Source organism: Capricornis sumatraensis, chromosome 20 (assembly GCF_032405125.1).
Source record: "Capricornis sumatraensis isolate serow.1 chromosome 20, serow.2, whole genome shotgun sequence".
Classification (NCBI taxonomy): Eukaryota; Metazoa; Chordata; class Mammalia; order Artiodactyla; family Bovidae; genus Capricornis; species Capricornis sumatraensis.
Window position 1 is genome coordinate 42,069,774 of NC_091088.1, and position 27,306 is coordinate 42,097,079.

The 27,306-nt window shown below is 46.8% G+C and overlaps 2 protein-coding genes across 3 annotated transcripts in view; both read left to right on the forward strand.

Moving 5' to 3' along the window:
- Window positions 1-4,335, forward strand: part of SNTB2 (syntrophin beta 2) — a 66,580-nt gene extending 62,245 nt beyond the window's left edge. The window contains exons 6-7 of the mRNA XM_068992832.1: window positions 2,282-2,466; window positions 4,224-4,335. Of these exons, the coding sequence (XP_068848933.1) occupies window positions 2,282-2,466; window positions 4,224-4,316 (278 nt within the window). The 3' untranslated portion in view covers window positions 4,317-4,335. The remainder of the gene's footprint in view (window positions 1-2,281; window positions 2,467-4,223) is intronic.
- Window positions 4,336-14,116: 9,781 nt separating this feature from the next.
- Window positions 14,117-24,836, forward strand: VPS4A (vacuolar protein sorting 4 homolog A). 2 transcript variants are annotated; one of them, XM_068992222.1, is made up of 11 exons: window positions 14,117-14,242; window positions 18,054-18,165; window positions 18,267-18,414; window positions 19,674-19,735; window positions 19,872-19,991; window positions 20,460-20,616; window positions 21,145-21,293; window positions 21,641-21,722; window positions 21,941-22,160; window positions 23,146-23,286; window positions 23,996-24,836. In XM_068992222.1, the coding sequence occupies exons 1-11, from the start codon at window positions 14,222-14,224 to the stop codon at window positions 24,095-24,097; spliced, it is 1,314 nt and encodes a 437-aa protein (XP_068848323.1). In that variant the 5' UTR covers window positions 14,117-14,221; the 3' UTR covers window positions 24,098-24,836. The 2 variants fall into 2 exon arrangements, with proteins under 2 accessions (XP_068848323.1, XP_068848324.1); XM_068992223.1 differs by having other exon boundaries at window positions 19,677-19,735.
- The last annotated feature ends 2,470 nt before the right edge of the window (window positions 24,837-27,306 follow it).

Below are 27,306 nucleotides of genomic sequence, written 5' to 3' on the forward strand. Positions count from 1 at the left end.
GTGTGTATCTGTGTATATGGCTATGTATAGATATTTCCAGATTGCTTTTCATTTTAAGGAGAACAGAGAGTTGTCAAAATTAAGACACAATTACAGTTTCTTATATGGTTTTAATTACTTTGAACATCTTGCCTGGAAGTTGGTTTAGTTCTGCTCCTGTTTTCTTACATTTTGTTTCCTAAACCTAGTTTTACAGGATTTATATGAAAAGAGAAAATGTTTGAGAGCAGAAGGTCTTGTGATTTATCTTCCTTTCCATTGCTTTTGGAAAGTGATGGGTCTCTATGGCTTTAGAACTGCATGAGCAGCATTTCCATGGGTCATCTTCTAACAGTGACACCAGACAGCTTTTTCAGTGTTGTAACAATTCTTCAGCTGTTTAGGACGTGCTCTGTATTTTCCTTACGACCACAACAATGGCTCAAGCGATGACACCAATGTCAATGACACCCGCCTTGGATTTTGACCGAAGTCACCACACCATACTGTCTTTCTCACTTGCCTGTCTCCCACCCATTGTGATTGGTCACCACATTAAGGACTGTGGGGCTCTGGTTTTTGTCTTGGCCACAGAATGTGATTTCTGGGATGGAGAAGTCTTCAGTTGAACAGGCTGGATGCCCTGTGTCCTTGTGTGGAGTCCCAGGGGTCTGGCCAGCACACTCATCACTGGCATATGGGGTCACCATATCTTCAGGTACCTGGAGAGATATGCTTCCCAAAACACAGAGAGTACAGTATGGCTTTTGAACATTTTTTAGTTTTGTGTTGTTCCTTTGGTGTCTGTAAACTTCATATTACAGGAAACCAAAATCTATTCAGTCTTTGGCTCACAATTGTTTAAATACAAATGGCTTGAATAGAGAGAAAATAAGGACCACCTGGTTCCTTATATTTTTAAATGGACAAAAGAAACTTGTTTTTTGGTAATTTCGAATTTTTTTGTTCTCATTCACAGCACTGTTTCAATATTTTACCTTGGTAATACTTTCATTTCCACAGTTCAAGTCAATTGATGTACTTATTAATCACTTATTCTGTATTTAGAGCTTTCCAGACATGCTAAACTGGCTGAAAGTAAATCACTCTGCAAAGAACCAGGATTTCTTTAAAATGTGTGTGTGTGCATGTCCTCACACGTGGTGCAGGCGCTTAGTCTGTTACACCTTTAATAGGATGCGTGTGCCTGGTGTGCACATACACATGTATACACATACATAAATAAGCTGGCATGTCCTTCAGATGCGTGTTACCACCTTCTTCTGTTAAATTGTTGGCTCCTTTTCTGAAGTAATTAATATTCAGAGTTCATTGTGCAAAACTCTCCTCTGTGAGTTATTCCTTTTCCTTATTTCTTGAACATGCCAGCTGCCTTGACTGAGTGTTTTTCATGTCCAGTGAAAGGATACATTGGTCTCGATATGAGGACTTGCTTGTTTGGGAGCCATTCTTCCTGCTCACAGCCATGATGAACTCAGTTCTCAGAGGACTGTGTTAATTTCTATGGGGCATAGGGCCTCTCACCAGTAGCCCCTGTACTAACAATAAAACAGCTTAAATGTTGGTGAAACAGGGACTTCACCAGTCTTGACGGGAGACATTTGCCAGTCTTGATGATCAGTTCTTTTGGCCCCATCAATTCAGATGTATCTTTTCGAATTTTATCTTTGGTGGGACTGACAGTGCGACTTCCCAACTACCAACCATGTTACTGCCCCTGAAAGGTGTTTCTGCCTTTTCTCATTTGGTTGTTCCTCCTTGCGCACTCGAAACCTTCTTCCTACTCCTCACTGCCTATCAGGTTTGACCATGTTTTCGGGACTTTCTCAAGTCCCATTCCTCCAGGAAACCATTCCTCAACTTGGGCCTTATTGAGTTGGTATTTAGTCATCTTCTATACCCTTTACCTTAAGCAGTTAGGGATTTCATGTCTACGCCTGTCACTTATGAGGTCTTGAGAGCAGAGACCATGCCTCTTACTTCTCCAGCACCACACACAGCCTACTGTCTGCACAGTGTTCAGTTGATACTCACTGAATTGAACTGAATCAGATCAGATGTCAAGTAAAGTTATGGTAATTTCTTCTTCATCTCAATCAAGATGTTGCCTTGAGTGACCAAAACAGAATTCACTTCAGGACATTCCAAATAGGTTAGGTATCACACATTCTCAGAAAGATTCTTTTCCCTTTTCCCTTTTTTGAAGTCAGAAGAAGCGTTTGTCACTCTCTCAACTGCAGTAGGAACTTCATTAGTGATATCTGTTTCTTGTCTTCAATAGGCTGCACATTAAATGGCCAAGAGGTGAGACTCACCATCCACTATGAAAGTGGGTTCACCGTCTCCAGGGAAAACGGAGGTTCCAGTAGCATCTTATACCGCTACCCCTTCGAAAGGCTGAAAATGTCTGCTGATGATGGCATCAGAAATCTGTATCTGGATTTTGGTGGTCCCGAAGGAGAACTGGTAAGCATGTTTCTGAAAAACATGTTTATTCTAATAGGCATTCTCTTTCTTATCATTTCTTACCTCTTGTCATAGAAAATTGTGGACTTACCATCTGCTATTCCATTTGGAGCCACGGAAATTCTTCTTCAGGTTCCAAACATGCATGGGTTTGGCTTTGGGGTTTTGTTTTGTGTTTTCCCCACATTTGGGAATCATTGCCTTTTTAAAGTTTTGTTTGAATATCAGCAAGAAAAATTAGATAACCCTATAAGAAACAGGCTTTTGTCAAATGTAAGATATAAAATACTAAACCTGGCACACTTTAATAAATGAGTTCTATCCATTGCTGTTATCAGCAATTTGTTGGGATAAGAGTTAAAAGTAATAGTGACTTAGTTGCTATAGAAATTCTGCTAGTCAGAAAAAAAAATGCAAAGATATGTCCATACACCCATCATCTGTTTTGACTTCCTTGTCCTTTAAAGGAAATACCCACAGGAATTCTTGAGTCCCCTTGGAGAACTACAGAAGTGTGTCGAGGGTACTTCAGAAATCAGAAATTATGATAAAGGACTCAAAAAGTCATGCCTCTATGTCTTACGGTATTGAGCCAACAGTTCAAGTCTTATCTTATATGTGACATCTTATGTCTATTGATACAGTCACATCAGGTATAAAGTTGGAAAACAGAATCTTGAAGTTTTAGAACTAATAGAGATATTAGGGATAATATAGTTCAAACTCCAAATGAGAAAACTGTGACTAGAAATCTTCTTTTAAATGATGAACCTTTAGGAAACTATGGAGAGCCATGGACTTCAAAAGCCTGTTGCAGCCTGTTCATCGGATGTCAGCTGTCCAAATTAGAGGCCTGTGCTTAGGAAGGTATAACTAGCCCTTCCAACCAGCTTCAAGATTTGCCATTCCCAAAAAAAAAAAAAAAGATTTGCCATTCCCACCACGAACTGATAAGGGGTGTCAAAAATCTTAATAGATGACCACACTTCAGCTGAATTCACTATGATTCCCTGTGGGAAATATACTTACAGTTAGTGATTTCCATATAGGATATTCCTCTTTTTCTTTACCTCTTCTACTTTTAAGTTCTTCCTATCTGGCATGGTGGAATCTAATTCCACCATGGTGTAATTAGAGTGGTGCAATTAGAGTACACCACTAATAGTGTCCTAATTGTGGATGTGAACTCTGACGCTAGTGTTTAATTATGCCATGGAATAGCCTTACTTCTGAGTATATTTCCATTTGCAGCTCTAATTGCCCAAGTGTGGCACATAAATCTGGCACATCCTTTATCCAAGTTCTTTTTAAAAAGTAAAACACAAAAAAGTAGTTTCCCTGGTGATCCAGTGGTTAAGAATCCACCTTGCAATGCAAGGGACACAGGTTCAATTCCTGGTCCAGGAAGATCCCACATGCCAGGGACCAACTAAGCCTGTGTGCCACAATTACTGAGCCAGCACTCTAGAGCCTGTGAACTATGGCTACTGAAGCCCGAGCTGTCTTTTGCCCATGCTCTGCAATAAGAGAAGCCACCGAAATGAGAAGCCTGAGCACCACAGGATGGGTAGCCCCCACTCGCCACAACCAGAGAAAGTTTTCCTTCTCAAAGAAGCAAAGACCCAGCGCAGCCAAAAAATTAATGAATAAATCTTTTTTTAAAAAGTAGAATATCATGTTCAAATTTGTTTACTTTGCACGTTTGTGTATTAAAGCATCTCTGTATAGTAGTGATAATTAATGTCCTTTCTCCACAGACCATGGACCTGCACTCCTGTCCGAAGCCGATTGTATTTGTGTTGCACACATTCTTGTCGGCCAAAGTCACTCGCATGGGACTGCTTGTATGAGCAGCAAAAAAAAAAATCAGTTAAAGAGCCTTGAATGTCATAAGAAGTATTTACACCTCAAAAAAAAAAAAAAAAAGCACAAAAAGAAAGCTCTTTGCTCTCTCCTCCAGCACAGTGCCTTGACAAGGACCTGCAAATCACTGCTGAATTGTAACCATGTTTAAAGAAGAGCTTGCCTTTTACAAGCTACCTTGGCCGGAAATTCTAGGACTCTAATAAGCTCCAAAATGAATCTGTTAATTTATTGTCTAGTCTCCTAATGTGGTTTTTAAGTAATTAGGTTTATTTCCCTTGTTAAAAAGGGTGGCTCATTCTTTGTCACTTTGGGCATAATCAAACATCTAAGCGTTTTCTTCTTCTCCTCCTTCCAGCAGAATTTGTTTCAAGCTTAGCCTTGACCACTTGCTTAGAACAGCCATCCATGCACAGGTGCCAGTTTGCAGCAGCCTGGGCTTCGTGGTCACTCCGTGTAGGTTAGACATTTGGTTGGAATTTACTGTCCTCATTTACTCCTCCTACCCTCGGAAGTCCTTGAATTGCATCACCAAAGGGTTCTTCACATGTTCTGGCTCTACCTGTATCCCACCCTGACCATCATGTCCCACCACATCTCCGGCTTTGTCACACCTAAGTGCTCACTTTAGGACTTAGAACTTAGGAGATTTGATTTGCCTTGCTTTCCACTCCCTTTCTAGTAGTGACCAACTTGAAGAGCAAGTTGGTAACCACCGCTCTGAAAGCAAAGTTTTGCTTGTTTTAGGATTTTCTGATTTTTCTCTTTGGTAGGAGCCAGGGGATAAGATTTCTTTTAAAAGAAAATCCTCATTTTAGCTGAAGCCATTTTTATTGCTGACCAAATGTGCCTTTGGTGAGGGTTAATGGAGCTTTATTAGTCACTGTTTGAATAACTGGATATCACTGCCATTCCAGGGAAGTCATCTATTCTAATTTTGAGGAACAGTCTTTGAGGTGGGTTTCCTTAATGTGGTATCTTTTCCAACTGGTAGATCTTTTGAAGCGAGATAAATCCCGTAGAGCCAGCTTGTTTAGAGTACACATCAGTGAAGCCAGCACACCTTCCGCACAAACATCATGTCGCATCGCTTTGAGCTGGGTGAGCCCAGGCAGGATCCAAGCCCAGGCCCTCTCCCTCCCAGGCAGCAGAGTGGCATCCGTCAGCACTGCTCACTCAGTGCTGGCTCAGTGATGCCTCCTGCAGTGGGCAGGGCAACGAGACGGTGGAACAGCTACCTGGGCTTCACTCAGCATCACCAGATGTCATCAGAAGATCACAGCAGCAGCGAAAGTGCTGGTTCTGCGGTACTGGAGAATCGCATTCAGCTTCTTTTTCCTAATTATGAAGGAGGTATATATCTGAAACCATTTACAACAGCATAATAGCTATATAAAATGTCAGGGTTAGTACAGTCCCCAGATCCAAAAGAAAAGATAACATTGACTTGTCTGTTCTCTGTGCTCTCTGCAGAAGGGTCTAGGAATAGTTCTCATTTACTAGAGTCATCAGGAATGCCATAGAGGATGTGTGTACTGTGGAGGGTGTTGGAGGATAGCAATCCAAAGATAGGAAAGAAGAAAAAAAACCACCCACAAATGTACTATTTGCAAAGAGCCATTTGGTTTGAGTGCAGACAGACCTATAGGCAGGAGGACATAGAGCAGACCAATGAGCAGAGACGGTTCAAATTAGATTTTGTAAACTCATTGTCTTCCCTCGCCCCATAAGTCAGTTCTCTCAGCTCCAGTCCTCAAAATGTTCTACTTAAAACTGGAAATTAAAATCTAGGCTAAAGTATAACTTTTAAGAGCTTTTCTTATGTTTTGAAATTTCATAAATCTAAGTTTGGTTCCATCTGGGATATGTTGCAAGTCAGAGAAGAAAGAAAATATCTTGAAGATCCAGCTAAGATTTCCGGAAACAGAATGTCAACACACAATACCCTCAGATAAGTGAGCTTAGACGCTTTTTGCAGTGAGAGTATTACTAATCTGAGAAGTTGAACAATAACAGTCATATACTTCACAGCAAAGCCATTTGGTGAGGTTTTCTGTGTTAGTATGAAAGGCTAATAAGACACTGAGAATTTTTTCTGGGGGAACTTCTGAGCCACACTGCTCATTCCTTATATGAAAAAGATCTGTTAAAGAGGTGTGATTTAAATGTGGGCAGGAGAGGTAAGGCATTGTGTGCATTTCGGCTCATTTTGCTCAAGCTGTAACTGTCATAGCACCAAGATCCCTAGGGTTTCTTAACATCTTCTGAGTCTTGATGCGAAATGAAAGTATATAAGGGGTTTCCTTTGACCACAAGCACCCCCAAGAGCAAGAGCCCTTCAGCTGCTTGTTTAACAAATGTCAGCAGCTTTCCAATCATGGGTGACCAGGTTGTTCTTCAAGTAAGTATGTTTGTAGGACTCTCATACCACAGATGAAATGCTTTTTATGAATGAGACAGCCTTGGTAAATAGGTATTTTGTATCAAGATGCCAAAATGTGGCAAATTATCTTCAAATAGTAACTGCAGATGGGCAGTTTTGATATTTCACCTCTTTTCTAGTACAGCTGACTTTTCATTTCTCTTTCATTTTGAACTAGGAAGACTGTTGAGGATGTGGTGGGCTTCCCTGTGTCAAGTGGAAGGGAGCCGCAGAGTAGCATCCCCTCATTCTGATGGACCCGTCCTGTGTCCTCGGGACCCACCTGAGGGTGTAGACGTTTTCTCCACATTCCACACAGATGCCTACAAGCAGCCAGCTGGGGTGTGAGCTTTCCTCCTCCTCATTCTCTAAAACTTCTCCCCTCCCTCTCCAAAAAAAAAAAAGGAAAGGAAGAAAGGCTCAATTATACTTTTTCTGGAAAATACAAGTCCTTTCCTCAAGTATTCAAACAAACCTTACCTGGAAATTAGTATCTAATATTTTATATGAAGAATACTTTAATGTATGTTTATACAGTATTTATTAGGTAGTCATAACTGTAAACTCACCTACCTAGAAAAGTTTCAGATTAAATATTGGGACATGTACAGGAATCAAAAATATTACTTTGAAGGTCATTTGCCTATTTTAAAGCCATGTTTTAGCACCTTTTAGGCGAGGTGAAGTCTGATAGTGCCTATTCCTGTCATCTGTACTCTCACAAAGTTATTGAAAATTATTGCATGTGGGAGAGATCAAAGTGTTTATTTCCTATATTTTTATAAGTGGAAAAAATCTCTCTGACCAACAAATGATTAAAGTTGTTACCGATTATTCTCTTAATTTATCATCCTAACAGAATGGTAACAAAGCTTTTTTCAGCCAATTACATGCACTTAGCTAATAAACCAAAATTTACTCTTTAAAAAAAATGTAAGCTGTGTGGAATCTGGACAAGACTACATTTCACTGTAAATGGTTTTGATGGATAAAAGTGTGTCCACTTTTGCGAAAAGGTTATAATGGATTGTTTTTAATTTTGAGAGAACCTCCAGTCTTCTTGTTTAATTTATATCCATATTTTTAAATTCAAATTATCTTGTAAGCTGCTATGCAAAATCTATTAAAAGCCCTACCTACTTAAAAAGTTATAAACATTTTTGAAGTTTTCAGGGAAGACCTGTAGACTTAAGCACTTTCTCTGCCTTTTTTTTTGCTTATATCTTAGACACGCTGAATTATGTTCTTATTATTTTCACTGGTTATAAGCTATTGACTGTACATAATATTTAAACCATCCAAATAGCCAGCATACATTTCCGTGTCACTGCCATCCACTGTTGATGCCGTGAATGAAATGGCTGGTTAGAGAGCCAAAGGTCATTATTTTTTTCCCCCAGTATCCAATGAAGAAGTAAAATGCCAGATCTGTTTCATCTCAAAGCATACTGAGATCTGCATATCTATGTAAGGAAGAGAGACTGATTTGGGATTCTGCTTAAACTTTAAGTTGTGTTTGATTATAGTCATATTCATTTGTTTTACTGATGTCTATCAGATATATTACATGCCAAGTGGTACTACATCCTATTGGAAATATCTTTCATTTAAATTTGAATTCTTATTATGGCTTTTTTTTTCTCCATTAGATCAAAGTAGAGGAGTCTGCCATTTTCTACCATTCTATGTTCCTATTTTAATTGCTTGGTGATCTAGAATTATTTTGTTATGCATACTGTCTTTAAAAACTGACAGCAGCAGTCTTCCCACCCGCACCCACCTTTTTAAGCTATATGTTTCACTGTGCTGGGCATGGAGACATTCATTAAATGTGTGATGACAGACAATTCTAAAATAATTATGCTGTATATCAGGATTATGTGTTTTTGAGCAATATAGCTACTTCTATGGTATAATGATATTAAGTGAAATTTATTTTACACTAGTAATAGACTACATAGGTGGTTGATTTGAAACCCTTTCCCTAAAGCACACACACACACAAACATACTTCTAGCAGATCAGTAATTTCCAGTTAAGGTAAGGTACAATTAATAGACACATAGAACACATCTGTCTCTTCAACACTAGCTAAACTGCCAACTGGAAGAATGGTTGTTATGTATTAACTTTAAAAAATATCTTAACAAGATGTCTTCTTTTATAAACTTGAGCTGAATTTCTTGTCACCTCTGTTCTTACTTTCCACTTTAGCTGACTGAACCAAAGCTTATTCTGGTTTTAAAAGTAAATCTACCCTTGAGGTAATGCATAAATATACCATTTATTCCTTGCTCTCCAATGAACATTTGATTGTATTCAACAAAAGTCTGCCATATGACCTGTAATATTTGAATTGCCACAAAATAGATTGGTTGAAACTAAAAAGATGTAACAGAGAAATGATACTTCATTTTATTGTAAAATTAGGTCTTCTGGTATATTTCTAACTTCTGAGTCCTGGAAGTACTTTGCTCAGTTTAATAATAATCTTACTTCCATGCCATTGATACAAATGCAAAAGTTTTGGGTCCCTCTTTAGCCTAGTCCCATATAGACCCTTGGAGCCTGATTATCACCTCTTCCAAGGTGACAGCAGTCCCTAATGAGTAGACAAAAGGTTCTTTGGGGCCCTAGAGAAATTTTTGAAATGACAAATCTAGTTAATTATATATTAATTCATGGATTCTTTCATCTAATAAGCATTTATTCATGTGCAGTTCTTCACAGGCACTCTGAAGTGTCCAAAAGAAAATTCCTGCCCTCAAGCAACACCTCATCCATTATTTCTCAGTCATACCATGCCATCTATTCATTAACCACCTCATATTTTTACCAAAGTAAACCTCCAGTTCTGCTCACCTGGCAAACTGGAAAGTGTTTAAAAGGATGCTTAGTCATTGGTCCATGCCAGCATGAAAGAACTCCAAGCACACTTAAGAAGGTTGGTCTTTTCATCATGCATCTTTTTTTTTTTTAATGCAAAATCAGACTTAAGTTTGGGAAGGAGAATAGTGTAGAATATTCTTAGTAAGGCAAATCACAACTAAAAGTAAGCTCTATTGCCCTAAGTGGATCAATGAGAAAGTCTTTTTAAAGAAATACTTACCTATCAACAGAAGAGATCAATGTATATTTTATCTACTCCCCTTTGTAGATTCTGCTGATCCAATCATTTCCACACTTACAGCCTTTAAACATCTCATTTGCTCAAACTCCTTACATGTGGTAGATAGGCTGTTGCTTCATCTGATAAATCAAAATAATGAAGATATTTAAAACTTAGCAAAATTTCACTTACTCTAGAACACTTGGGCATTCAAACTCAGTAAAAAGGGCACCTTACAAAAATAAGGGAGGTTGCATGAGTTTTTCCATTTTTTCCTTCAATATCAGTCCGTTTCTATCCAGCCTGCTTCCCATCCGTCACTAGAGGCAGCCTTTTGGCCACAGCCTTTGTCATGCCCAGAGGTGCTGAGATGTCAGTGACTGGAATGGCATAGGGAACACAGTCTCCTGGGCTCCTTCTCCATGGTTTACAGTGTTCTGTAGTTGTGCACAGAATTTAGGTCATGCCTTTAATGTCTTGGTCTTTACTTTATACCACCCCCTTTGACAATCAGGTGCTAATGATTCTATTGGAACCAGCATGTACTGTGTAAATGTCTGTTCTGCGCAGGTTGGAAGAAGTGCTTTCCTTTTATCTCACTCCTGTTCAGGTGGGTGTCAGTTACATTTTCTCCCCTCTTGTTTTGTGAATTAATAGAAGTTAGAGGAAAAGAAATGACTTAAACTACAAGTTTGGGGTTTGGCACAGTCATCAATCTTGATGACACTCTTCATACTTTAAACCAAATCTTCTCTATCATAAGAACCAATTTCCAATTGTTTTTCTCTAGTTTGGACTCCAGTGTTATGTTTTACAGTCTGGGTAACACTGTAACACTGATGGGTTCGACATGATACAACCTGGATACCCAAAGAATCTGTTTCCTTTGTGGTACCAGACCCAAGGTCTTTTAGAAACTAATGTGGCAAAACACCACCTATGAAGGCCTGTTTTGGCTGATCTGTGCAAACTCTGATTATACCCTCTTGTATGTATTCTGTCCCACACAACTCTTGTTTTTTAAGTATTAAGACCTAAAAAGCTAAGATAACACTTCTACAAGGAGTTAAAAGTATGTGATATTCTGGTTTTTTCCTTCCTTTTGGAATCCTGTATTTAAACAAGACGTCTTTTTAAGTATTGTTTAAAATTTAGGTCTCAAGTCTTCTGGCATTATCAGACTACCAAATCAAAACCCATGGTGTAAAACAGGGCAGTATTTGTGTTCTTAATAATGAAAAAGCTTTATGTGTACTCTGTAAGTATAAACGCATAGACAACACTTTCCCTTGAGTTGCACATCAACATAGAGCATTGTACATTACAATAAAGTTTGTAACTTAAGGGTATTATATATATAAATACATATATACCTTTGTAACCTTTATACTGTAAATAAAAGAATTGCTTTTAGACTTGTTTTTTCACACTTTTTAACATTAAAATCGTTTCAAACTTACAGGAAAGTTTTAAGAACAGTACAAAGGGGCTTCCCTGGCGGCTCAGTGATAAAGAATCCACCTGCAATGCAGGAGACACAGGTTCGATCCCTGACCCGGGAAGATCCCACATGCCAGTGCACCACAGCTGCTGATCACGTGCTCTTGAGCCCATGCACCACAGCAATTGAAGCCCATGTGCCTAGAGCCTTGTTCTGCAACGAGAAAGCCACTGCAATGAGAAGCCGGCACCACACAACATGAGAAAGCCCAAGTGCAGCAATGAAGCCCCAGCGCAGCCAAAAATAAGTAAATCTTTTTAAAAAAAGTACAAGGAACTCCTGCATCCCCATCACCCGCATTTCCCAATTGTTAACATTTTGCCACATTTGTTGCATTACCCTGTCGTCTTTCTGACATGATGCTCATCACCCTTAAATTCTCCAGTGTGTACTTTGCAAACACAAGGACACTCTCCTGTACTGCCACCCTGCAGCCCTCCCAATCGGGAAGTCAACTTTGGTTCAGCACTGCCACCCATCTACCGACCCCGTTTAATAGTGCCAGTCTTCCCAGCAATGAATGTCTCCATTTCCTGCCTGGCACAGGATCCTATCCAGTATCACATGTGTTTCGTTGTCACATCTTAGCCTCTTCTGATGCCATTTTTAAATAGATTTAGGGCAACTCCAAACTCTTAAAAACTTAGTTTTTGTTTTAGTTCTACCACTGACCATCTGTGTGACGAGAACTTAATCACTGGATCAATCTGAGCTTTATCATACATTCAGTTGCACAGAGGAAAGTGAGGTGAGAGTTTCTCAGGGATCTTGCTAGGAGATCAGTGCTCCATTTATTTTGGCATCAGTCACTTTGTGTGATATCTCGGCATAATTTTGCCCTGGCCTTACCTCTCCAAAATGTTACTAACCTAAACCTTGTTTTTATTCCTCCTCCCCCACACTGTTCTTGCTCTCAACCAAGAAGCTCCTTAAAAAATTGCTCAGAACCCATTCCTTGGTGTGAGCCAGTCTGATTTTATGAAGTCGTATGGGCTAAGCAGAGTTGACTTACTGGTCCAAGCTTGGGTTTACAACAAGTGTCACACTCTCAGCGTCATCAGAACCCAATAGAGTAAAGTGCTGTGTGAGAAAGAACAAATTATGCAGCCACTGTAGAGGACAGTGTGAAGGTTCCTTAAAAAAAAATAGATTTACCATATGATCCAGCAATCCCACTCCTGGGCATATAGCCAGAAAAGATGAAAACTAATTTGAAAAGACACGTGCACCCCAATATTCATAGCAGCACTATTCACAATAACCAAGTCATGGAATCAACCTAAATGGCTGTTGACAGAGGAATAGATGAAGATGAGGTACATATATACAATAGAATGCTACTCATCCATAAAAAAGCATGACATAGTGCCATTTGCAGTCAAATGGAGGAACCTGATGGACCTAGAGATGATCATGTACCTTCCAGGTGACTCAATAGTAAAGAATCCACCTACAATGCTGAAACGAGGGTTTGATCCCTGGGTCGGGAAGATCCCCTGGAGGAGGAAATGTCAACCCACTCCAGTATTCTTGCCAGGAAAATCCCACGGACAGAGAAGCCCAGAGGGCTACAGTCCATGAGGCCACAAAAGAGTCCAACACAACTTACAGGCTATACAACAACAACGACAGAGGTGATCATACAAAGTGAAGTCAGAAAGAGAAAGACAGATACACTACTTATAAGTGGAATCTCAAATGGTACAAGTGAATGTATTTACAAGACAGAAATAGTCATAGTCATGGAAAACAAACTTACTAAAGCAGGAAAGGGGGATGGATGATAAATTAGGAATTTGGGATTAACAGATACACAAATTGTCACCTCTATACATTTATGAGTTGCCACCCTTTATCACCTTTGTTCACTTGAAATGATTTCAAACCACCCTTACTCTCCTCAAACCACAGGCCTTCCACTTTCTCTCCCTCTATCAGCAGATTCTCTTTTCTTCTAATTCACCAAGAAAACAGAAGCCATCCAAAGGTACTCTCCTTAGGTCTTGTTATCTTCTGCCCAGCCGAAGTAGGCATCTATCTTCTCCGCTCCCACTTTACTGTCTGCAGCCAATCCACCCACCTAGGCTTTGGTCCCATTCCCATTGGCTAGCTTTCTTTACTGGATTCTTCCTATTGGTTTTTAAACACGCTGCACTTCTGTTAATAACCAATCTGCTATGCTTAAGATCTCCTGGGTAGAGCCTCCAGCTTTGGAGACCTAAGAAAATCACTTTCCTAGGGAGAAAAGTAATATAAAGAAAAACAGAACTGGCTTTAGACAGAGCCACTGGCATCTTAATAACAGTAACCAGGGTCTAAGACCCAGTGTGGGGTACACTGTTTACATTAGCTCGCTCATTCATTTCCTCCAAAAGGCAGAGAAGGCAGATACTAATTGTTATTAGTAGTATAACTTATTAAACATCAGGAACCCAAAGCTCTGAGAAGTCAGGCTTATTGTGAGAGGAAAAACCTGCCCAATAGATGATTTATTTCAAGTGGGATGCAGGACTTGATTTCATTCCAGTGCGATTCTGGCCCCGCCCCCTAGGGGGACCCAGTCTCGCCCCGCCCCCGACACGCCCCTTTGCTCACGCCCGGGTCCCACAGCCTCGGCTGAGAGCTGCGGCCTGCAGTGCCAGCCGTGGCCGCCGGGGGGCAGCCGCACGGCTCTGGCCCGACCGCTCTGGGCCGCGCTCCTCGCTCACCCTCGGACTCCGCTCCGGCTGCGAGCGGCCGCCCTCCCCGCGCCCATCGCTGACCCATCGGGCTCTCCGCGCCGGACCAGCTCCTCGGCTCCCGGGGCAGGACCGAGGCCGCAAGCAGCGCCGCGGGGTGTGGGGCAGACCCAGGAGATGAAATGACAACGTCAACCCTCCAGGTACCTCGGCGCGGCCCAGCCCGGCTTACGGAGGCCGAAGGAGGCGCGGCGGGGCCTGCGGCCGGGCGGGCGGCCTCCTCCTAGCCGCGGCCTCGCGCCCCGGCCCGGTCGCTCTGTGCCCGTTTCTCTTTTCTCGCGCTCTGAACCATGGGTCGCTTCGCGTTTAGAATGCCCCGCTAGACCGGGCCGAGCCCCGAGGTCGCTGTGTGTAGCTGGCGACCCGGGGCTGCCTTGGGGATCAGCCTCACCCGGGCCTCACAAGAGACGTCCGGCAAGCTCGGGCCCGCGGTCGGGCTGCTGGATCTCCCTTCTTCTCCTCCTGCCTCCCTTCGAACAGGCCCCCGTTCCTTCCCCGGTCTCCAATTTCCTCTTCTCGGCCTAAGACCCTTCATTCATTCCTTGGATCGCGTCGGGTGGTGCTGGGGTGGCGCCACCTGGATGCATGACTGACCCGTCCTCCAGGTGCTGCTGGCCCTAGCTGGGCAGGAAAACAGGAGCGCGCTCTTGTCTCAGACCTGAGTTTGAATCTCGGTTCTGCCCCTCACTAGCATGTGACCTTGGGCTCGTTAGCTGATCTTGGAGTCTCGGGTTCCCTGTCAGTGAAATGGGGTGATGCCCTGTAGGGTTGTTGTGATAGTGGCTCTAGATCGAGTGATTCAGGTGAGGCATTCTTAACACAATGTCAGCAACATATTAAGTGCTCATTAAGTGGTGACAGGTACAGTGTTTCGGGGAGTTGGGCAAGAGGTCGAGGAAGAAGAGGCATTTGGGTCGGTAGTCAAAGAATGGGATGGCAGATACCAGCAGGGATAGTTACTCCAGGTGGAGCGAAAGAGGGGAACAGAGGCATGGAATACAGTGGGTACTAGGCCAGGAATTTGCTGGTGTCCAGAGCCAAACCTTACCAGCTACCAGTGGAAGCTGTTATCACAGGGGTGGACCAACATGGCTTGCAGATCTCACCTTCCTAGGGCTTATGAGCTAAGAATGCCTTTTCCTTTTTTTTTTTTTAAAGGAAAGCTTTATTAAGATATAACTCACATGCCATACAATTCACTCATTTAAAGTGTACAGTTCAATGCTTTTAGTATATTCAGAGGCTTCCCTGATAGCTCAGTTGGTAAAGAATCCCCCTGCAATGCAGGAGACCCCAGCTCGATTCCTGGGTTGGGAAGATCCGCTGGAGAAGGGATAGGCTACCCACTCCAGTATCCTTGGGCTTCCCTTGTGGCTCAGCTGGTAAAGAATCCACCCACAATGCGGGAGACCTGGGTTTGATCTCTGGGTTGGGAAGATCCCCTGGAGAAGGGAAAGACTACCCAGTCCAGTATTCTGGCCTGGAGAATTCCATGGAATGGACTGTATAGTCCGTGGAGTCACAAAGAATTGGACATGACTGAGTGACTTTCCCAGAGTTGTGCAGTCATCGCCACAATCACTTTTAGAACACTTTCATCACTCCAGAAAGAAACGCTGCCTCCTTGAGCAGTCACACTTCTCCAGCCCTCAACTGTCTATTTCTCCCAACCCTAGGCAACCACTAATCCATTCTCTGTCCCTAAGCATTTGTCTAATCTGGACATTTCATATAAATGGAAGTATATATCATAATATGTGATCTTGTGTCATGGGTTCTTTCATTTTTGAAAAAAAAAATTTCATTTTATTTTTTGGCTGTCCTGGGTCTTCATTGCTGTGTGGGTTTTTCTCTAGTTGCAGAGAGCAGGTGCTGCTCTCTGGGCACAGGCTTCTCATCGTGGTGGTTTCTGTTGCTGCAAAGCACAGGCTCTCGGGTGCGAGGGCTTCAGTGGCTGTGGCTCCCAGGCTCTTGAGCACTGGCTCAGTAGTTGTGGTGCCCATCGCATGTGAGATCTTCCCGGATCAGGGGTCAAACCCCATGTCTCCTGCACTGGCAGGCGGGTTCCTTAACCACTGAGCCAGCAGGGAAGCCCCGGTTTTTACATTTTTAAGTGTCTGGAAAAAGGGATGTTTCATGATATGTGACAGTCATGAAATTGAAATTCCAGTGTCTGTAAAGTTTTATTGGAACCCATCCCTGCTCTTTTCGTTTACGTATTGTCTCTGGTTGCCTTGGGGCTACAAAGGCAGAGTTGAGTGGTTGCAACAGAGATTATAGGGCAGGAGAGTCTAAAATATCCACATTCTGGTCCTTTATGGAAAGTTTACCATCTGTTAGCATGTCTTTGTTACCCTTTTCTTTCATCCTTAGCCACACCTGTTACTAGATATTGCACAGAGCTGACAGTTTTGTCGCCTTTCCCTCCTGTTAAGCAAAACTGTTTTGACTCTAAATTGCAACTCGCACCCCTTGTATGTGAAAAACTATGTATGGTTGCCGGAAGCGGTGAGTGTACTCTGAGGTGCACTGAGGATCTCGGGGGGCAGGGGTGGGCCCGCTTTGCCACCTGAGAAACAGAGCATTCCTATAGTATCTCTCTGAACCCCCCTTTCAAAAAAGACCCAAGCAAAGTGTGTAGAGTGGAAAAGGCCAAGGACCTGGAGGTGTGTTCTGGAGATGAGAAGCCGCCGGTGACAGGAACACCCCGTTTCATGTCTGTCTGAAGAGAGGCGTCGCGGAGGACAGTAAACACATGAAGTTTGTGTTTAAGCTGATCATCCGGGAAGGTTCAGGGCTCCCAGCCATCATCTGTTTGTAAGGAGTATAGGGAGCTAGAAAACAGTAGCTTTTCCTCATCTCTTCAAGCTGGTGAGATTGTGTGACGTCAGCCTGGCCTGACCTGTCCCAATCTGTTAGTTCTGTAGAACTCTCTGTGTCTTTCTGAGACTTCGTATTTTCAGATGAGAAAGGGCTGCACAAAGGCCCTGGGCCCTGCCAAGAGCTAGTCAGGAGGCTTATTGTTCACTGTGTGGCCAGTGGTCTCTGCCTGCCTGCTGTCTAGTGCTGTCTCAGTTTGAAGAGGATAATTCTGGTGGTGCTTCCCAGCTTGGTGAAGCCATGGTTTCTAAAACTGGATGTGTAGGTGTGGGGCAGCTGCCTGAGAGATCCAGCAGGCTTTCAGTTCGGTCCAGAGCACAGGCCTGTGGGATTTAGCAGGTTCACAAAGACACTCTTGCAGAGTTCTTAGGAGGGTCTGGAAGCTCACTCCCCACCACTGGCAGCACATAGATGCCTTTGAAGTACGCAGGCACTTTTCTTCCTCGAGGTATTCATGTATTGAGTCACGTGGCTAAGCATCCCTTCCCTAGGAATCAACTTTAAGGAAAGTGTCTTTTCTTTTGAGCCTAGAGAAGTGAGTTGAGCTAATACAAAAAAGTAGAGATCCCTTTAAGATCCCTTTAAGTCCATATCATAAAACTGTCAGGTTGACGAAGGACTTTCCTAGCTGGCTGGGTCCTTTCTGGACCACAAGTTCAAGGGCAGTTTCTGGCCTCCATGCTGACCAGCGCAGCAATCAGTTGGTTTTGCTGTTTGCCCTGTTGCAGGCTCTCAGTCCAGCTCTATTTCTCTTTCCCCTGAAATTGTGAAATAGAATGTGAACTCTCCCTTTGAGCCCTAACCTGAGATACTTGATCAGGCTTCCTTCCGCATGACTGAGAAGGCAGTTGCTTTTAACTGTATGAGTGTATTGTGGAGCGGGACAGCTGTCTTTTAAAGCTTCCTTTCAAGGCCTTTGTAGTTGATGTTGGACAAGTAGGCCAACATAAAGGTCTGCAGCTGATGGATTCCCGGGCCTAGCAATATCTCTTATCAATGTACTCCTGCTGCCCAGAACCCAGGGGCTTTCTGGATCTCGTGGGAAGCACTGGGTTGTGTGTTTTGCCTTTCCAGAAAGCCATTGATCTGGTGACAAAAGCCACAGAAGAGGATAAAGCCAAGAATTACGAGGAGGCGCTCCGGCTCTACCAGCATGCCGTGGAGTACTTCCTGCACGCTATCAAATGTGAGTCCCCCACAGGGCCCTCCCTAGCCTCAGAGCCCCGGTGAGAGGAGGGCGGGCACACGGAGCTCACAGGGGCCCCCCCCGCGGTTCCCCTTCTGCAGATGAAGCACACAGTGACAAAGCCAAGGAGAGCATTCGAGCCAAGTGCATGCAGTACCTGGACCGGGCGGAGAAGCTGAAGGATTACTTACGAAACAAAGAGAAGCATGGCAAGAAGCCAGTCAAGGAGAATCAAAGCGAGAGTAAGGGGTGAGTACGGAGGAGTGGAGGACCCTCGGGGGTCGGCACCCCTGCGAGCAGGGTCCGTTTCCTGCGTCGCTGTCATCTTGGTGCTGTCCTTTGGGGAATTCTACTTGTAATAGAGATGATGGCTGCAGCTGCCTTCACCGAGCCCTTTTTTTTGTTTTTTTTCACTTTTTTTTTTCCCCCACCAAGCCCTTTACAGGAAACATACATCCGTTGTCTCACTAGATCTGTATGGAAAAGCTGTGGGCAGGGTAGGGGGTCAGCCCTGGACTCTGCAGCCAGACTGTCAGGATCCAGCCTGGCTCTGCCACTTCCTAGTCGTGTGACCCTGTACAAGCGCCGTGACCCTGCTGGGCCTGCAGGTTCCTCATCTGTAGGAGGAGGAAGGTAGTGGGACTTCCCTCCCAGTGTTGCCCTAAGGAGCAAATGAGATAATGCAGGAAAAGCCCGGAGAAGAGAGCTTGGAGCACAGTAAGGGTCAAATAAGTGCCAGCTGTGTTATCAGAGGTTCTCATCTTCACGTGATGGACAGCGGCAGGCTCAGAGAGGTTCAGGGATGGCTGTGGTCATAGAGCTGTTACTTGATGGAGTCTGGACCCAGACCTGGGGCCTCTGTTTTGGACTCTACAGCCAGCGTTCCCTCCACAGCCTGTCACCTCGCACCTGTGGTTTGAGCACAAAGGCCAATGATGTCCTGGAGGTGAAGGGAGGGTGCGCAGCCCAGAGCTGATGGAGTAGGAGAGAGAAGGGTGACGTGTCAGCTCTGCCCCCGACCCCCGAGGGGGGAGCTCTGCTCCTGGGTTGAGAGGACCCGCCCAGGGGCCTGGAAGGGTTCTGAGGATGACATGTGACTTGTGTCCAGATCGGGCTCAGCCTTGGAGACACAGCCACGTCCTGTCCTGCTGGGAGTCCCTGTGAAAGGCCAGGGGCAGCTCCCAGCGCTTGCCCGGCTGCTCTTAAAGTCCAGCCAGAGCACAGGGCCCCCACCGGCCTTCTTGAGAGCGCACACATCTGTTCTCTGCCCTTCATGAAGAAGCGAGAGTTGGTGAGGAGAGTGTTTCCTGGAGGATCCAGAGGGGATTGCTGACGACGTGTAGCCCCGACATCCTTGGGGTGCCTTGTTTGCGGACCTCTCAACCACTGTCAAGAAAGGAAAGTGTCTGTTTAGTACCAGGCTGGCCGTCAGAGCCTGGCCTCGCTCTCTGAGCCTCCTTGCTCGCTGCCTCTCACTCCAGCCTGTTGTCTTCTGTCTCCTTTCCCAGCAGCGATAGTGACAGTGAAGGGGATAATCCAGAGAAAAAGAAATTGCAAGAGCAGCTGATGGGTAAGCAGCCTGAGGCCCGTGGTGGTGGGAGGGGGCGAGGGTGGTGGTGGGTGGTGGTGGTGGGTAGTGGTGGGTGGTGGCAGGGACCCCCAGATGGGTCAGGCTCCAGGTCGAAGGCTCTGTCTTGGTCCTGCAGGTGCCGTCGTGATGGAGAAGCCCAACATCCGGTGGAATGATGTGGCTGGGCTGGAGGGAGCCAAGGAGGCCCTCAAAGAAGCTGTCATTTTGCCAATTAAATTCCCACACTTGTTCACAGGTAAGAGTTAAGCCACTTTAGGCCTCAGTGCACAAAAGTCAGGCTTCTGAGAGCTCCAGCTCAGGGCCCCCGTGATGCAGACATCCCGGGGGTAGGTGGCAACTCGGCTCCCTTCGCCCCTAGCAGGTGAGGTCCAGGGCTGGCTCCCCGTGCTCACCTACTCCTTGGCTTCTTTCCATGTCAGAGACACTTTTGTGACTAGAACTTTGAATCATTCCAGTGGTAGGCAGGGTCAGGAACCAATGCCAGCCAGCATCACTTTGCCGGGTCCCAGGGGTCAGGAGCCAGGGCCAGGACCAAGCTCTTGGCAGGTGATTTAGTTGCCTTGACTCTTCTGCTCCTACAGCAAAGTCGTCTCGTAGAGCTTTTTATTCCCGGCCGTATTTACCGTGACTCCGGCCCCTCTGCTTTTTCTTCTCCCTTTCCCCAGCCAGGAAGAAGCTCACTCAAGTTCATTCTTTCTCATAGGCAAGCGTACCCCTTGGCGGGGGATACTGCTCTTTGGACCGCCCGGCACAGGGAAATCCTACCTGGCCAAAGCAGTGGCAACGGAGGCCAACAACTCCACCTTCTTCTCTGTGTCCTCCTCAGACTTGATGTCTAAGTGGCTGGGGGAGAGCGAGAAGTGAGTCCACCCAGGCTCCGCTCCCACGGCGGCTGCCGTGGCTGCTCACAGTCCGGCTTCCCTGCCCTTGGACTCGCCTCCCAGAGGCGCCGGGAGAGGGGTGTCTTGTTAGCTTGTCAGGTGGGACACTGTCCTGACAGAGCCAGCCGAGACTGGAAGGTCACTGGGAGCCATGAGTCCACATGAGGGGAAAGGAAAGGCACTCACAGTAACTGGGTTTCAGCTAAGTGTCCTCCGTTGGGGACTTTATACAATTAACTTATTCCCTATACCGGCTCCCATTTTGCAGATGAGGAGACTGAGGCTGAGAGGAAGGGAAGGGACTTGTTCTTGTCCAGAGCTAATGAGCAGGGCTGCCGGGATTCAAGACTGATGCTGAGGCTTGCTCTTCCTCCCAGTGCAGGGCTGCCCAAGGACTTGTTACTACTGCTTTTTCTGTCGACTCAGCCTCTCCAAGGGAAGGGCGAGAGGAGGGTGGTGCCAGGGGCCTGGCCTGGGCCGGGATCCCACCTATGTCTCGCCTCACAGGCTAGTCAAGAATCTGTTCGAGCTGGCCCGGCAGCACAAGCCCTCCATCATCTTCATCGACGAGGTGGATTCGCTCTGCGGATCCCGCAATGAGAATGAGAGCGAGGCTGCCCGCAGGATCAAAACGGAGTTCCTAGTCCAGATGCAGGGTGTGTGCCAGTCCCGGGCCCCCTCCCCACTCCCTGCCCCACCTGAAGCCAGCCCTGGGCTTTGGTATTTAGCTGCAGCTGAACCTGACTGCTCTTACGGTGGAGGGACTAGCAGAGAAGCAGTTCTTAACTCCCTCTCATTGCGGCCTTGGCCGGCCGCCTCTCTGCCCCTCCCGAGGTGGGCAGGGCTGTGGGGCTTGTACCCCAGTAAGCCTTGCCAGGGCCCTGATGGGGGTATCCGGGGACAGCTCCAGTTCAGGACACAGAGCCCCCAAGGTCCTTCACCCCGGGTCCTGACTGAGCCTGGCAGGTGCTGAGTTGGTGTCTGTGTTTCCCTTTGTCCACAGGGGTGGGGAACAACAATGATGGGACTCTGGTGCTAGGTGCCACAAACATCCCGTGGGTGTTGGACTCGGCCATTAGAAGGAGGTGAGTCTTCCCTGGAGGAGCCCAGGGCCGAGGTCTGTCTCCAGCCGTAGTCTGCCTGCAGCTGGCAGCGGGCATGTTAGCTGGATGCTGTTTCTCTGGCGGTTTCTCCGAGTCTGCAGAGCCCTTAGTGAGGCCGGCTTCTGGAGGGCCTCCGAGCCTCTCCGTTGAGACCGTCCCACCTTCCTCTTTCAAGTCCTGCCGTGTGCTTGGCTCTCTAGGTTTGAAAAGCGAATTTATATCCCATTGCCGGAGGAGGCTGCCCGTGCCCAGATGTTCCGATTGCATCTGGGGAGCACTCCTCACAACCTCACAGAGGCCAACATCCACGAGCTGGCCCGGAAGACAGAAGGCTACTCGGGCGCAGACATCAGTGTCATTGTGCGGGACTCCCTCATGCAGCCTGTGAGGAAAGTGCAGTCAGCAACACACTTCAAAAAGGTGAGTGGGCCCACAGGGAGCCGCTTAGAAAGTGTCACAGGAAAGGGGGTGTTGGCTCTCTGGCTGCTTGGGTGACAGCACGTCTTGGGAGCCGAGGTTAAGTGCCTCCAGGGGCAGGGCTGTACCTGCTCCACGACCCCCGCAATGCTGGCTTGAGGGCAACCACCTCAAATCGGGTGATGCCAGAGGACAGGGCGCCATGACCACCACCCCCGCCACCTGTGCCAGCCCTGTGCTAATGCTTGTGGTGGGCCCTGCTGCGTGTCTGAAAGCTAGGGGCATAAAATGGCACACCACGCAGAGGAAGTGCATGCATGCGGTAGATGGCTGTCAGGGTCACTGCGGGCACTGCGGGCTCTGCTCTGCATGTTGGGGAGACACCTGTGACCACAGCCGACAGAAACCCTTACCCGAGCCTCATTCCTAGTCGGGGAGACAGACAGCAAAGACTCCTTTCTTAAGGGTGATGGGGGAAACAGCCAGGGAGGGAGGTCTGATGTTCTGCGATTGGGAGGGGGTGTGGGTAGGTTGCACCCTTAATGGATGGGGCACCCTGGGTGAACTGAGTCAGGAATTGAAGGACATAAGCGTTGAGCCCTGGAGATACTTGGGGAAATGTTGCCAACGGAGCAGGCAGTCTTTGGTTGGAAAAACACTTGACATCACCGCGTTCATGGTGAGATTTGATGGAGTTGATGAGTTAAGGAAGCTTTCTAGGCCTTTGGGTCACAGATTACGGTTCTGGAGAACAACAGCTGGAACAGCATGCTGATCGCAAACCTCTGAAATTGGATTTGGAGCCACCCAGACTCCCAGAGCCCAAGAGTTTGAAGGGGCCCATCAGTCAGATCAGACTGCTGACCTAGAAACCCAAGCCTTCGTCCACATCACGCTGTCACTTTCTTCTCAGGGCTCAGAAACCCGAGGTGTCCCCAGATGCCAAGGGGCAGCCCCTGCAGCCAGTCAGGCTCCTGTTTGGTTTCAGGTCTGTGGCCCTTCCCGCACCAACCCTAGCATTATGATCGATGACCTCCTGACCCCATGCTCTCCGGGGGACCCAGGGGCCATGGAGATGACTTGGATGGATGTCCCTGGTGACAAACTCCTAGAGCCTGTGGTTTGCATGGTAAGTGGCTGGCTGGGAGAGAGGACTACAGAGAGCCCAGGAACCTAGGGGTTTCGGTCCAAGCATAAAAGCTGCTCCTCCCCTTCCATGTTCTGTGCTGTGTGGCTCCTCCTAGGCAGAATGGTCTCTGGGGCTCTGGAGCTGGCGCTCCTTATACCAGACCCAGTGGGGACCCAGGATGGAGGCCGTAGTGTTAGAATTGTATCTTCTTCAACAGGAAGAGTAAAGGCCAGGTGAGGACTGCTTTTTTGGTCCCTTTGAGGTTGGCCTTCTTACCCAGAAGGAACCAGTAACTGTCTTTAACACTGTTGATTTGGTGTGGTTGCACAGGCAGCCACTCAGCTCACTGTTCCTGGCCTCTCCTTATCTCAGCCTTGCCAGTGGTCTTGCCTGTCCTGTGAGGCAGTGTCAGGCAAGATCACTGGGCCTGGTGTGGTGGGCGTGCACTTACAAAGAGCTTCTCACAGGAGTTGAGATAACAGGAACTTAAGATTCCCTCAACCGGAAGTAGGCCGTCTAGAAATGTCATGGGTTGCCCCAGGAGGCCTTCGGACAGAAGCCAGGCAGTGGGAGTTCTGCATCTGGGACTTGGGGGTGACCTCAGAGGCAGGGCTCTCCCACCCCTCTTCCCAGCCTGGACTGTGTGGGACTGAGACTCAGCTGGGCGTGGAGCCCAGCCCCCCTCACCTGCCTGCACCTCTCTTTGCAGTCGGACATGCTCCGGTCCTTGGCCACCACTCGGCCCACTGTGAATGCAGAAGACCTCCTGAAAGTGAAGAAGTTCTCAGAGGACTTTGGACAGGAGAGTTAAAAGCTTCTTCACTTGCCTGATGGTGAAGGTGGGAGGTTGATTGGGGTCAGTCCACAGTACTCCCCAGGTCAGTGGCCACACAGAGCTCCAGGGCTCGTCCCAAGGCCGCTGCAGCGAACCCCTGCTGACTGGCCGTCAGTGGGGGAGCAGGAAGGAAGGGCCTCCCCGCCGCGGAGTCGCAGAAGCACGTACGGTACCTGGGGTGTACTGGCTCTTCCTGCTTCCTCCTCCTCCTCTTCTGGATGCTCACCATCTCCTTGTCCTGCCCCTTCCCATGGTGGTTTTTTAAGCCATTCTTTGTTCCCCTAAATTAATGCTGCTTGGATTTTTGACTTGTTTATAAATTTAAAACCTGCCCGAGGCATCGGGGAGTGGGAGCGGCCCCGGCCTTGGAGTTGGCGCAGCGGCCCTTCAGAATGGCTGCCCAGTGCCCCCCGCTGCCCCTCCCTTCCAGATCCAAGTATTGCTCTGAGTGAACAGAATGGCTATTGCCCGGGGTCCCCAGTCCACTCTGCCTCTATGCGCCACGAGTAGAGCCAAGCCATTCGCTTCCTCCAGGCCCTGAGTCCTCCCTGCAGGAGGAGAGGATGGTTTTTGTGAGCACAAAGCTGTGTAGATCAGACCGAGGGAACGCAGTCAGGCAGGTGTCACTGCTGCCTCTTTTTTAATCCCTCTGAATGTGAGAACACTGAGGCCAGCCACTGCCCCGAGTCCCTGTCCTGGAAGCGGGCTAATAAACCCTTTTCATTTCTTGACCCACCTGAGAGTGCTCTCATCTTTGACTCCTGTCTGGGGGCTCTTGAAGGCCACACTTGCTTCCCTAGAAAGACCCTCTGGTCTCTGCTCTCTTCTCTTCAGTGGAGCTGCAAGTTAACAGGAATGTCACCAGTGGCTGCAGTTCCGGGCCTGTTCTGTCGCGTTCACGAGACCTTTCTTCCCCTAAGGCCTTGGAAGTGGTGGGTGTGTTTCAGGGACCTGGGCAGTTCCTGTTCAACCTCCAGAGGAGAGGCTGCAAGCTGAGAGGCCTGTGGTCTAGACACGGCCTGCGGTTGTGCTTTGGTTTGGTCTGCTGCTAACATTTAAAAGTCAAGAGCTGACAAAAATTGAGATCTCTGGCTTCTGAAGCAGATTAGGGAAACACTGGCCCTGCATCCAGGGTCTGCCTTCTTCGTCAGGGGACTGTGCCCCTCCGGCTCACCCTCCCCACCCGGACTGCCTCACTCCTTGGCATTTCCTGTCCAGCCCCGGTGGCCCCTTGAGTTTGTGATTCCTGGAAGTGAGGCAGCCACGGCTCCAGAGCTGGTGGCAGGCCTGGGAGTACTGTCTGAGGGGCGGCAGGAACAGCCTGGGATCCGGTTGCTCTAGCTCTCCTCCCCCTCCCAAACTTAGTGTCAGTATCTTCAACCAGAATGGCCCACGACTGATGAGGCGTGGTTTCCTCTTGATGACGTTAGCATTGCACTGTGGTGTCTCTTTGGTCTGGGTAGAGGTGTCTGCTGAATTGAGCCAGCTTTTCCTCAGTTTTGTGAAGGCTTCGGCACAGTGCTCCTCTCCAGTGCAGTGGGCCAGCCCTGCTCTTGTTACCTGGAGCGTCAGCAAGCCTGACCTCCAGATGGTGCTGTGCTGGGTCGGGGGAGCTGTGTCACTTGCTGGAGAGTTTCCACATCATGTTCCCGATTAGTTAGTTATGGACCCTCAGCCACCAGTTACCATTTGAAAATACCATTCAAAAACTAACTACTGGCCACCCCCTCCCTGTACTGTTTCATTTTAGTCAGCTGTGTTTCGTTACCTTTATTTAAAACGGAAGGCCCTTGCCTTTTTTTTTTTTTTCTTCAACCTGCTTCCTTCTTGCTGCTGCTTGAACACATTGGCAAGTCATAGGGGTTAGCAGAAACTGGAGGGCTGCTGGGGCTCATCGCCACAGTTCTCATCACAGTTGCCCTGCCTTCCCACTTCTCTCTCTACCCTGAGTGACAGGGCAAACACTTGTCTTGTTCGCTGCTGAGGCTGGCAGTGGTGATGCTCAACATGGCTAGTAAGTGCAGAGGAACTTCCTTCCCTAAGCGCTTACTCTGCAATTCACTTCCTCCCTACCTGGGGATTCCATTCTTAACCCTCTGCCTACACTGACTTACACTGTGGAAGGTGACTTCTAAAACTTTCATTAGCTCAAGGCGCTGAATCATGTGTATGGTTTTGCAGCTGATCTATCTGCCCAAGTTGGAAGAGAGTTTCTTCCTCATAAAGGCAAGGATTTGTTATCTTTGGGTTGTACTGTCTTGGGTTAATTGATCAAATCCATCCTTGTTTATTATAACCATAAATCTCATCTATTGTCAGCAACAGAATCTCAGGCTTTCCCCGAGGTCCACACTGAGCAGTCATTTTCCTTTGGGCCTTAAGTTAGAAAGTGTCCAGCAGATAACTACCAATCTGTATAACAAAGCCATGATTAAGGACTGTTAACCTCAGGGCCTGTAAGGAACCTTCAGAATGTTTTAATGCCATCCTGCGGCTCACTGAATCCTAATTTTCCTAAGGAGCCATGTTTTCAGTATAAATGAGAGCTTACTACAGATTCCGAGAGGGCTGAGTCTGTCCTTAACCTCAGGGCAGCACTAGGCCCTGTTCCTCCCTGAAGTGTGATGGCCACAAAGCCAGACTTGGCGGGCTTGCGTGGCCTCACACACCCCAGACTTGGCTGTTTAGAGAAAGCACTTGGGGAGAGTGGGTCTTTCCTGGGTCGTTTGATTAACTACTGTTTAAGATACATTTTCTCTATAAACAGCTTACTGGAATTCTTACTATACCTGTATTTGGATTTTGGAGGACTTCAGTAAGAGTACCTGCATGGCAAAACTCTACATAAAAATGAGCTCCTTCACCTCTTGTCAAAGCTCTGACAGAATCTTAGAGCTAAAACCGTGGTCACCATGACGCTGGTTTATTTTTTCAGAATAAGTGTGGTGACGAGGAAGCAGATATTCTGCTTCCTATTTCTGCCCTGACTGTGACAGGAAAAGGCTCATTGCTCCTTCTCAACTACAGGCAGTCCCCACTTGTTGAAACCACTTTGCACTGCTTCACTTCTATGAAAGACCTACATTAGTACCTGTTTTCACTAATGGAAAGAAACTTGAAGAGGACTTTCACTTTTACAAAAAAAGGCAAAAGCTAAAACACCATTCAGCTTCTGTTTTGCAGCA